The sequence below is a fragment of the Aristolochia californica genome, unplaced genomic scaffold (assembly GCF_029961685.1).
Source record: "Aristolochia californica isolate CCGP_79_NKW_82.1479 unplaced genomic scaffold, dmAriCali1.0.hap1 SCAF_1, whole genome shotgun sequence".
Taxonomy (NCBI): Eukaryota; Viridiplantae; Streptophyta; class Magnoliopsida; order Piperales; family Aristolochiaceae; genus Aristolochia; species Aristolochia californica.
The window spans coordinates 53,715,661-53,727,699 of record NW_027181770.1 but is presented as its reverse complement, the minus strand read 5'-3'; the positions used below and the strand labels follow the sequence as shown (position 1 = coordinate 53,727,699).

At 35.7% G+C, this 12,039-nt stretch overlaps 1 protein-coding gene across 1 annotated transcript; it reads left to right on the top strand.

The window, feature by feature from the left end:
* Positions 1–1,412: 1,412 nt before the first annotated feature.
* LOC137960434 (ubiquitin-conjugating enzyme E2 36) lies at positions 1,413–6,970 on the top strand. The gene is made up of 8 exons (XM_068808067.1): positions 1,413–1,514; positions 1,754–1,781; positions 2,045–2,131; positions 2,961–3,019; positions 5,782–5,823; positions 5,907–5,980; positions 6,368–6,465; positions 6,719–6,970. The coding sequence occupies exons 1-8, from the start codon at positions 1,479–1,481 to the stop codon at positions 6,754–6,756; spliced, it is 462 nt and encodes a 153-aa protein (XP_068664168.1). The 5' UTR covers positions 1,413–1,478; the 3' UTR covers positions 6,757–6,970.
* Positions 6,971–12,039: the final 5,069 nt, after the last annotated feature.

Below are 12,039 nucleotides of genomic sequence, written 5' to 3'. Positions count from 1 at the left end.
CAACCAATAATGAAGAATTCCACGTGTTGTGGTAATCAAATTTTATGCGGCTAAAATATTCATGTAAGGGAGAGACAAGATGAAGACTACAAGCAAGATGTGAACAAGAACAAGATGAGTCACAACAAGCAATCAAAATTTCTTTTCAAGCACAAAAGTTTCTTAACCAAGATTATTTGCAAGTGAAATTATATACACCAATTTGAGGGGAATGTTAAGGGACACCCACATGTGTAGGGGTGACATGGTTAGAAAATAAGGACAACTTTCATAAAGATAACATAAAATTATAATTATGCAAGTTGATGTATGTCTTCTTATGTTTTTTTTTCCTTTTGAAGCATGCAACCTTAAGGACATTATAATCATTATAAACACCTTCACACAACTATAAATGCAACCTCAAGGCATGGGTAGAGTATTCAAGCCTCTCCCTCTTGGCTCAAATTTGTTCATATACCCCTCTCTCTTTTCCTCTCCTCTTTCTCATGGTTTCTTCTTTCAAACTAGAATTCCTTTCTTTTCTCCTTCCATTGAGATCCTTTGTGTTTATGTTTTGTCCATGTATTTTTCGTAGAAAAAATCTATGCGAATGAGTTAGCTCAAGGGCTAACATACCGAGTTTGAAAAATCTCAAGTTTGACTTGTTATACTTAACGAGCTTTATTTCAATTTTGAGTTCGAGCCAAGCTCAAGTAAAAATTGAACTGAACCGAGCTTTTTCCAATCTGAGTTCAAACAGTTTGCGAGCCGATTTCTATCAAATATCCCAAAGAGGCCCATAAGTATATATGGAAGAAACCTCAGAATAATTGAAATGGATTTCAAAACTTGAAAGATCTAGTCAGTTTGAACAATTGTGTTCTGTGTGAGCCCCAAAGCTCTATGGAACCTCTTAGCTTTAGCAGTTGGTTGTTTTTCCACCGACCGTCCGCGTCTGATTGAAAGAAGGCTTATTCCTGATTGCAACTCTAGCGTGGGAACCACGCGAGACGGTTTTTGTTTATGATGAGAAGATTTCCTCCCAAATTCGAGCCCTTTCGGTCTAAAATGCCATCTACGGTCTGCTCTCGTGGGTCAACCACATCAAAACCCGGTTTGCTAATTGAGTTATCTTGCTTCGGCCTCAAGCCATCATCTCATTCGTTGGGCTTGAGTGAAAAAATTAACTTCAAATTAGTATTAATAAGTGATTGTCAGGCCACGAAATCGCAGAGGACCCTTTGCACCTTGGTCTCGTCCGTTGGATCGGGAGGCGCAGCAGAAGCGAGGCATGGACCATGGTGTCCGTAATGGTCCCCAGTGTCGCGAATGAACTAATAAGATTCCAATTAAGAAAAGAAAAAATATCTAATTAATTATCTATTCGTTGCTTTAAAACCCGGAAATTCGATCTAGCCTCCGTCTTTTTATTCTCTGTTGAGACGCTCGGTCGAGGGTTTTAACTCTTCGTCTCCTTCTCCAAAATCTTCTCTCCAATGGCCAACAGCAATCTACCTAGGAGGATTATTAAGGTTAATTCCCGTCTTCTTTCTTCGATCCCTCTCTCAATTTCGTCGCTTGATATCTGTAACTGAGCCCATCTCTAGGGGTTTACTCCTGACAAACCTGCATCTCTCTGTCATTAGATTGTTCATAGGCTTATGGCCGTCTTCGTTTTGATTTTTTATTTTTGATTTTTTTTTTTATGATTAGTTTCGAGGGTTTCTTGATGCGGTTTTAATCTCTCTTTTCTGTGTATCTGACCAAGCAGGAGACACAACGGCTCTTAAGCGAACCAGGTACTTCTCGTTTCTTTTACTTTTCTTCTTTTTTGTGTATATTTTTCTTTTTTTATTTGATAAGGTGGTTTATTAATTCATATTCTATTTGCGTTTGCTTTTAAGTTGAATTGTGCTCTCTAATGGTTTGTTTCTAGCCCATTTATGAAATTAATGTTTGTGACTTAAAATATTGATTTTTTTCCTTTTTTTTTTGTTTTTTTTTGTTTGGTGTGTGTTGTCAGAACCTGTGGTTTCCTAACGACTTATGTTTTTGTGTACAGCGCCTGGAATTAGTGCGTCTCCTTCTGAGGACAATATGCGGTACTTTAATGTTATGATTCTTGGACCAACACAATCTCCATATGAAGGTAAATGATAGTTTCGACTGTGCACTATGCACTATAGATTTGTTTCGAAATGGCAAAGGTGTTTTCTTTGACTGCCAGTCCTGGTTGCGTTTGTTCCCTCCTCGTTGTTTTTGTTTCTATTACAGTTGCTATTAGTTCCAATGACTCAGAAGAAAAATTGGTTCATCTTGTCTTTTTTTTTTTTCTACTTTTTCTGATTGATAAGTTCTTGCTGCTTTAAAGCATTCAACAAGTGTCTTTCTATTTTGTTGTTGAACAAACCAGTGGGTACCATGGGTGTTCTAAAAATTTCTGAAGACCCCTCTTCATATAGCTGATATTAGCATATGGTTTACATTTTTTCTGGTTACAATTGTGGCGTCAGACTACCTTGCACCTGTCTTCCTCCTTTTTCACGTATATGATGCAATAATAGGGTAATTGGAGTTTTGAGTGTAAGGAGAGTGTGGTCAATGTATTGGTTGTGTCTGTCTTTTGGCCAGATCTCAGGATTGATCTTATCCTAAAGATAGTGCAATGCTCTTATTGTAAACTTTTATTGATCTTAATCCTAAAGATAGTGCAATGCTCTTATTGTAAACTTTTATCTTATGTAGTCATTATGCCTCTTACTGTTGTCCATAAAACGAAGTTTGGGTGAAGCATTGTTTACCATTTAGATTTCTGTTTGCAAAGTTAATCCTAATTCTTTCATTTAGGATTGTCTGCTGAGTTACTTAACAGTTATTTGTTATTTATTTTTCATTTTTAAATTTTTTGAAAATATAATGTTTAAGTTGGAAAATGAGATAAGGGGTATATATTTTTTTTTGTCATTGTTTATGTGTAGGAGGCGTTTTCAAGCTGGAATTATTTTTGCCTGAAGAATATCCAATGGCTGCACCGAAGGTACACAATTTTCAGAAAAAAGGGTGAACAGATCTGTTTTCCACATTAATTAATTTTTCCTTCATGCAATTTCCATCAATTCGTAGCTGCCCTTATATATCTGTGCTCAACTTTGGTTGATGGTGCTAGTAATAGCTGATTTTTTTTCATGTAGTCATAGGAAAGCTCATGGTTAGTGAAGTTTTAGTACTAATGGTTATAATTATAATTAAAAAATTATGCAAATCCAAATTAAGCTTCAACATACTGTTATTGGATGTGAGGGAGAGCATAACAAATTAAGTTTTGGAAAGTTTTCATTCATTTTGAAGAAGGGTGTTTTATGTTTTCAAGCTTTTGTGAATGTCTAACTTTTTGTAAATTTGCATCTAACCAAAACCAGACCATTGTGTCAGGTTTCCCTTTTTGATTTAAGAATGCTTTAGGGTGGGTTCATTTCATGATTGTACTATCTTTATCTCTTTTCTTACACCCAAATCATCTCATTGCTAAAAGGATTTCCTTTGTTTTACTTAGACAACACTTGCCGCTTGACTTGATTGATTTCCTTTTCTCTTCACCCTTGCAAATCCCGTTTTACATCGTATTAGGATTCATTGGAGATGAAAAAGGATTTTGCAATTTGTTTGACATCTAATGCTATATCTTATGAAACTTATTTTCTTAAGTGTGATCTTGCATAAGCATTCCTGGAACTACTGCACAAATTCCTTGTTCAGTTCTGGTTCTATTTTCATATGGTTAAACCCTCTTATGTGAAAGTAGATATTATCTGCTAATGCATACTTGGTAAGTGGCTTTTTTTTGTTTGCACTTTATGTTGTCTTTCTTAACTTTATAAAATCCTTTAACATCTGTGATTAGTTCTATTTAAACATTCTGAGTAGGTGTGAGTGCACTAAAACTGTGTGTTATATATGGAATGTAGTGGAGAACTCTTAATGTTAGTGGGGAGCTCGTTTTAGAACTAAACCTAGAAAACTCTCAAATTTTGTGTAAATCCTGTTAGAAAGTTAGTGAGACATTTTCATAGCATGTTTGAAACAGTTAGAACACTTTTTTTGCTACATTTGTGATGAATTAATCTGAAGCTTCGTAAAAATGCTTGTATTTTTAGGTTTCCTCAAAACATGAGGGTAATGTGGTCTTCACCTCAATGGTCACATAGGGGTTTTCTGGTTTAAGGTCTTTTGATTTAAATCTCTATGAGCTTGGGGTATATGTCCATGTGTAACCAAGATTTGTTGAGAACCATTAATAATGTTCTGAAACAGTTCATTTCGAAAAAAATGTTCTGAAACAGTTGTAATATTTTTCAATTAATGTGAGAATGGAATTAAATACCTTCCAGTAGTCGCATTACTCAAATGATGGGTCATGTTACTTGTGCAATTTACTTGTGGCGAGAACAATTATCTATACATCACCATTCTAGATCATTATGTATGTGCTTTAGAGGCTTAACACTGCATTCTTCATTATGTGGGTCTCTGGTGTATCTGCCCAGCCTTGGTGTCTTCCTCAGATCTTTGATGAGATCCTTGACATTGTGAAGGGCATTTGTGGGGGGTCTCTATTCCTTATCATTGATGTAGTTGCTAATTCTTGTTTTTAACATGTTTTAATTTAGAGAGGGGGGTGCTTTGCCAACACCTTTTCATGGGGGACTATTCTTTTCCATTGATGACGTTCTCATTTGTTTTTAACATGTTTTGTTGTTTTGTATGTTTATATTTTTCTAGTAATTGCTGGTTTCTTGCTCTTCTTGCCCTTGGCCCCTCTTTCTAATAAAATTCTCATTTTTTTTTTTCGTTAAAAATATATTTCACTGTAATTGCATTCATGTTGTTAACTCTGTGACTCTTTCTAATAAAATTCTCATCTTTTTTTTTTTCGTTAAAAATATATTTCACTGTAATTGCATTCATGTTGTTAACACTGTGATTGTAGGTCATAGAAGTACTAAGAAACTATCTGTAGAGTCATTGAGAGTGTCGATCTAAATATGTATACAGCTGCTAATAGCTAACCTTGATAATAAGGTCAATTTCAAAACTGTTCAATGTCGTTATAGCCATTGTCATGTATGGGAAGCTCTTGTACCCAAGCTGGAGAAGAGACCATAATGTTTATATAGAGAGCTTATCCTAATGTAGCATTTATGAAGGTTCTGTTGATAAAATACTATAATGGGCTTTATGAATTATTACCGGTTTCTCCAAGCTTTTGAATTATGTTCTGTGGTCATATTTGTTTACCCATTTTCTACTAAAAGATATCAACTCCTTGATCTGCTGTTAGAAATTAAGTTCTGTGGTCATATTTCTTTATCTATTTTATACTTGGAAATGTCAAACTCCTCGATCTGCTGTTCTTTAGTTGTATAATATATAACTTTCACTTGTATTTTCATATTGTGTTTGTTACATTTAATGATGTGCTTTACTAAATGAATTCGTTTATCCTATAGTTGATGTCTTTTATACAATGCCAAAATTTTCCTGGGAAATTGTGTTAGTTTTCTGGATACGTTCATGTCAAAATAAGCAGTTTTTTCTGTTTTCATCTAAAGTTTGCACGATAGATGCTACTGTCCTTTTCCTTAACCAAAATTTGTGGTATCATCAATACCTCTGAGCCATTGTATTGAATGAATGTTAGACTCTGTATTCTCTTTTTGCCCTAGTTTACAATTTATAACCTGTTTTTACCCTTTTCAATACAATATGATTAATTCAATTGATCTGCTGATTTGCCATTAGGTTCGCTTTCTGACCAAAATATACCATCCAAACATTGACAAGGTACGCTGCACTTTGTTCTTCGCTTCCATTCTTTCTGAATGTAATCATCATTTCTACGGCTGAGGTATTTTTTTCTTTTGCAGCTTGGAAGAATATGCCTTGATATTCTGAAAGACAAATGGAGTCCTGCTCTCCAGATTCGAACTGTGTTACTGAGGTAATATGACTGGTTCTCCCTGGCCCCCCTTCCGTCCAATTGAGTTATAAAAGAGGTAGGTTACCAGCTAATCAGACCCGGACTGGACTGGTTGGTTGACCCCACTTGCTCTGTCTATCGGGTCTGAGAAGCATAAAACCTAGAGTTAGAAGAAAGAGTGGTTGCTCTGGCTGGTTTGAGTGGTTTAACATTAGTCAACTGAATCTGGTAACCTTGCCAGGTTGTGTTAGTAACACTGCTTAGCATATTTTTTGTATCGTTTTGAGGCTGTTATCTTTTTGTCAGTCTAAGATTTCATTCTTGTAATTGTGACAAATTGGATTTTGAGTGGTTTTTCCTTGTGTAACATTTTTTTTTTTTGGGTTTTTATTTTTCTTTTTTGTAAAGTATTCAAGCTCTTCTAAGTGCTCCAAATCCGGATGATCCTCTTTCTGATAACATTGCAAAGCATTGGAAGACAAACGAAGCTGAAGCTGTTGAAACAGGTAGATATTACGTGTTTTCACTTATAATGTAAGGTTTTTTTATGCTTTTTTTGTGTGTTTATGGATGCAAGACATGCATTGCAATCTACTTAAGTGGTAGTCTTCTCTCTTCTAGACAGCATTTTGTACACATTGTAGTGGTCTCTCTCTCTCTCTCTCTCTTTTGGTTGCAGTCTATAGAAATTATTTATGCTAGTAGTATGTTTTGCCATTATGATCGTATGTTATATTTTAGTTGACTGTTTTGATGCAGCTAAGGAATGGACCCGTTTGTACGCAAGTGGAGCATGATGGATGTTGTGAACTTGTGCGTTGGCAAATAACATGTTTATTAAGTGTACTTTTGGGGCCTGTTTCTTTTGCCCATAGAAAATGAAAGTTCTGAATTGTCTTGACTATACAAAGATTACATCGTTTTGAAGATTTCCTGTTGTCTGCCCTTTTGTTTCCTTGTTCAATTAGATTAGATAAATGTGTGCCAAGCATCATGTTGCATCTGATCTGATTTTCTCACCTTGCAATTTCCAATTGATTGGAGAACATTTGACTCATGTAAGGAAACATATCAAACTCAATCTCGTGTTTTAAAGGCTCCAGGCACTCCTTCCTAAATAGGTGTGGGCTAAGGAATGAATGCTCTTTTCGAATGTATAATTTTTTCATTCCTAAAAACAGGGTATAATTTTCTTCCTCCTAAGCACTAACGAGTTTCCCTACAGTGGAAAGTGAGTTATCTAGTGAATTTATTTTCACTTAATTCTTATGAAAAATGAGTAAAGATGATTTTTTTTTTTACCTCCCTTGGCGAATTCACTTTGTTCCTATTGCTCTTTTGTTTTCCATGTGTTCATTTCTCCTCTCCTTGCTCTTTCTATTGTGTACACTAACACAAAAAAATTACTATTGTTAGGAGAAGTAAATCACCCTATAATTTACTTTTACTTTTTTTAGGTAATTTATTTTTCAAGTGTTCTAATCCCCACTTAGTAAAACCAACTTTAAATCTGATCAAATAAATGATAAATTATAGGTTTACTAAACTTTAATAAATATGAATACCTGATCTTAAAAGTTGGTTCAATTATCCTTTGTTAGCCAATCAACCTCTTAGAAATAACTATAGGTTCAATTATCCTTTGTTAGGTTTAACACATTATTTTCTAAAATTGAACATCATAAGTTTTTTTTTTAAAATATTAGAATAACTATAATAATAATCGTGAGTGAAAATTTTAATTTATTGAATAAATTATATTTCGTTAATTAGCATAGAAGTCTGTACTTTGTAATATGTTCTTTGGTTGATCAATCATATTTGTTAAAAATTAATATATTGCTATCTAGTTGATCAATCATACTTTTACATTGTTGATCATCCTTGTTATTTGGAAGCTTGTCATCCACTACTATTGATCAAATAATGACTATAGAATTTCCAACCAATATGTTTAGAAAATCTAATTTTTTGAATATAACCACAATCACTCTCGAAGGTTTGTCAAATTATTTGTGTTTGTCATAATTTGTCAAGCGATTCCTTATTATCAGGGATCTAGCTTCACACTTAACAAAAACAACGCCTATGATGGTCATTGATAATACTACTTATAAAAAGTGGTTCAGAGAATATACTAAAGTTATTACATGGCTTATTAACAACATAGAGAAACATGTTGCTAATAATATTGTCCATTTAGAGACAATGAAGATCATCTGAGATACATGTGCTAAGTTGTATTTTAGTTCTAACAGCTTGTAGAAGATCTATGACATCCTCCAAAAATGTTTTATATCAAACATGAAGACAATGTACATAATTTTTTTGCATGGTTCAAAAGCCTCATGCAAGAATATAAACTACTCTAGCATTACTTGACAAATATGGCTATTCAAGAACAATAGAGAGAGGTCCTAGTAGCTATTATTTGCCTTTCAAATCTTAAGTCATACCCTAATGTTGTCAAGCCTCAAATTCTTAGCTCAATTGCCAAGCTTTAATTTGGTGACATCTATGCCACAATACTACATTTCCCTATAACTACTTTAGAGCCTCTAGCTCCACAAACATAAATTTTAGAAATGTATTCACAAGGGTGTTGATTTATAGGGTTTTCTTCACATAATTACAAGGGTCTAAGAGAAGAGAGAAGAGAGAAGAGAGGGGAAAAAAGGAAGAGAGAGAGAGAGAGAGAGAGAGAGAGAGAGAGAGAGAGAGAGCTTGTGTAGAGAGAAGGAGAAGAAATTGAGCGAAAGAAAGAAAGGGAAAAGAGAGAGAGAGGTGTAAGGGACAAATTTGAGGTTTCAATGCTCTACCCCATGCCTTGAGGTTGTATTTATAGTTGTGGGAGGTGTTTACAATGACTACAATGCTCTTAGGGCTATATGCTTCAAAAGGAAAAAAGACATACACCAACTCGTATAATTACAATCCTATGTCATCTCTATAGAAGTTCTCCTTATTTACTAGTCAGGCCACCCCTATATGTGGATGTCATTTTAACACATGCCCTCAAGCTGGTGCATAAGCATAATAAATCCCCAATTTTGTACATGTATCATGGAGAGGAGTCACTATTATTGTTTTGGTGAAGATATCTACAAGTTGGTTCTTTGATGGAATGTGGTGCATGGTGATCTCTCTAAGTTGTAACTTAACTGTAATAAAGTGGCAGCCAACTTCAATATGCTTGGTCTTTTCATAGTCTCCAAAACAATCAAACTCTTTCTTGAGAAAACATTTGCCATTAGACAATATAGATAAGAACAGCGTTTAGAAGCACAAGGAAGATGACATCATTTATTATGTCCAAATATCACTTATCTTTTCTCACAACCAAGGCAACATAAAGAAAGAAACAATAAAATGGTCTCACACCAAGCAAAATTAGACCAATTAGACCAATTGTATTGATGGTTTATTGAATGAAATAGAGACCATAGCAAAATGAATAGAAATAACTTGTCTACAAAAAATTCACCACTATTCACTCTATACTTATTGTTGATTGATAACTAATCTACATACGAACCTGTTGAATGTTTTACACCAAATATTATTAAGAGTGCAAGAGTTAAACAATGAACTACAACTGAGATGACCTAGTCCCCTTATGGGGGGTTAGTCCACAATGACGTGGAATGAATTCCCCCCGCATTACCTAGTTCATTAGAAAATGGCGTTAGTGTAAAAATAATTGAATTGAAGTGAGATTACACCGTTTCATTCGCTCAGGCAAAAACGGGAGAAAACTGATTCCTACCTATTTTGTGAATCATCCACTTTCCTCGTGCCACTCGTGTTGCCCCCGCCCCCCCACCTTGCGATCCTTCGACAAAGGTTTTGTTTTCTCCCTCCTCCCCCACTCCCGTCGACCTTCCTCCCTCTCCTCTCCCTCTCGACCTCCGTTGCAGAGCACAGGAGGCCGAGAGGCTCTGAGACGCATGGGAGGCCGAGCCTTTGTCGCAGAGCCTCTCGGCCTCCCGACTTCTCTTCTCTTTCGGCCTCCCTCTCTTCCCCCTCTTTTCTACCTCCTCTCGGACTCCTCTCCTCTCCCTCTCGACCTCCGTCGCAGAGCACGGGAGGTCGAGCCTCTGTCACAGAGCCTCTCGGCCTCCCTCTTTTCTCCCTCTCGGCATACCGTCGAAGCGCTGCCTCCGTCGCCGTTGTCCGTTGGCCCGCCGCTGAGGAAGACGACATAAAAAAATTATAAATGTTAGCATCGATATGAGAGAGAGAGAGAGAGAGAGAGAGAGAGAGAGAGAGAGAGAGAGAGAGAGAGAGAGAGCTTTAACACCCTTAAACACTTATTAGGCTTCTATAAAGTAAGGGGTGGTAAGTACACAGGTGGGCTTTCTTTTCTACTCACTTTTAAGTGTACAATTTTTTTTTTAATGACTTCAAATATTTATTAATTAAAAAAGTCCATGACTAAAGAATTTTTTTAAAGAAAGAAACAATAATGCATAAAACATTATGAAGCTTTAACACTCCTGCATTCTGAACATTGTAGATACTTTTGTTAGGTATATTCTGCATTTGTCTTCTTACAACCACCGTTACCTCAAAATAGACAAGCTCAATCGTAGCCCCAGACCTAACCCATGATCAAAATTTGAGCAATCTTTTAACCAAACTAATGTAAAGGTCCAGGTGTAACTCAAAATCAAATAAAAAAGACCAAATGAATAGTCATAAAACAAAACAATAGTGCTCTAAGATAGTTACTAATGGTGTATGTGATAATCCAACAAGCATAGAATGATAGAATTGGGTATTACCTTGACATTGAGTCTCTACAAAAAACATATCCTAGCAGCATATCTCCAATTTCACTTCATAGCTTGGCCGAATCAGGTCCAACTCTGAAGATTCAATCACATCATCCTATTGACATTGAAAAAGTTCAAACACGAAACTGTAGATAAGAATATAATTAATGTCACAAGATGGTGGATTTTTCTTACCTTAATCTCAAGAGACATTATGTGTAAGAGCCACAATCATTTTGTCTTTGCAGACAAGCATTCTTTCATCTCTACTTTTTAATGCAGCACTCACTAGAGGAATACCTAGAAATGGTGTTTGATTGTCATAACGATCAAAACATACAAAAATATGATAGGGGGAGGAATTTCCCAGTCCAATTCAATTTGTGGAAACAAAATGATTACTGAAAAAGAAACAGCAAAAAAAGGCAATGTTGGGAGGAGAGAGAAGAGAGAGGTAGAAAGGACAACTACTTGTAGATTGAGGACAAGAAGTGACAATGTTGAGAGGAGGAAGACAATGTTGAGAGACCTAGGTCTTGCAACATCGACGAGAGGAAAGCTTTAGCAAGAAGAGCCAATTTTTTGGTAGTACTCGAATTAGGTCATCTGACATTTTTCCAACTAAGAGATTTTTCAGCCTATCATTTTTGGAAAACCTTGCCTAGAAAATTATTCAATTTTCCAAGTAAGAATTTTCAGGTTGATATGTGTTTCAAGGAAACATAAAGGCACTAATGGTTCCCAGAAAAAAACATTCCTAATTAGAAATACTTTTCCAGTATTTTATAGAAAAATCATTAAGAGAGCCTAAAATTTTCTGTGTATGTGATAGAGATAAAGGATGAGCGTGATAAAGGATAGAGATAACCTCAAATTGTATCCAGCTACGACACGTAGTTGAAAATTTGTAAACGATACGACATCGTTGTAAATCTACAAATTCTCCATTCTTATTAATGAAAAAATGGTGAAAATTATTTCACTCATCTCGCTAAACTTCTATATGGTATAACAACTTAGATATCTATGATTTCTCCTCTCTGGCATAGCTAAAGAACCAGAGCTGCAACTCTTTGTTCCTTCCTCTTTTCCGTCATCGAGCTCGTTTGAATCACCGCCATCAAGGGACCCAATTCCGGTGGAGCCTCTAATAGTTACCAACGACCACACCTGAGCCATCACTCGGCCTCCTGATGCCCTGCACCAGCAGTCCCGATGGAGGCCCAATTTTGACTCTTCGTCATTGAGTCTACCACTATTCCGACTCTTTTCAAGCTTCACCTTTGTCATTGTTGTCAACCTTCA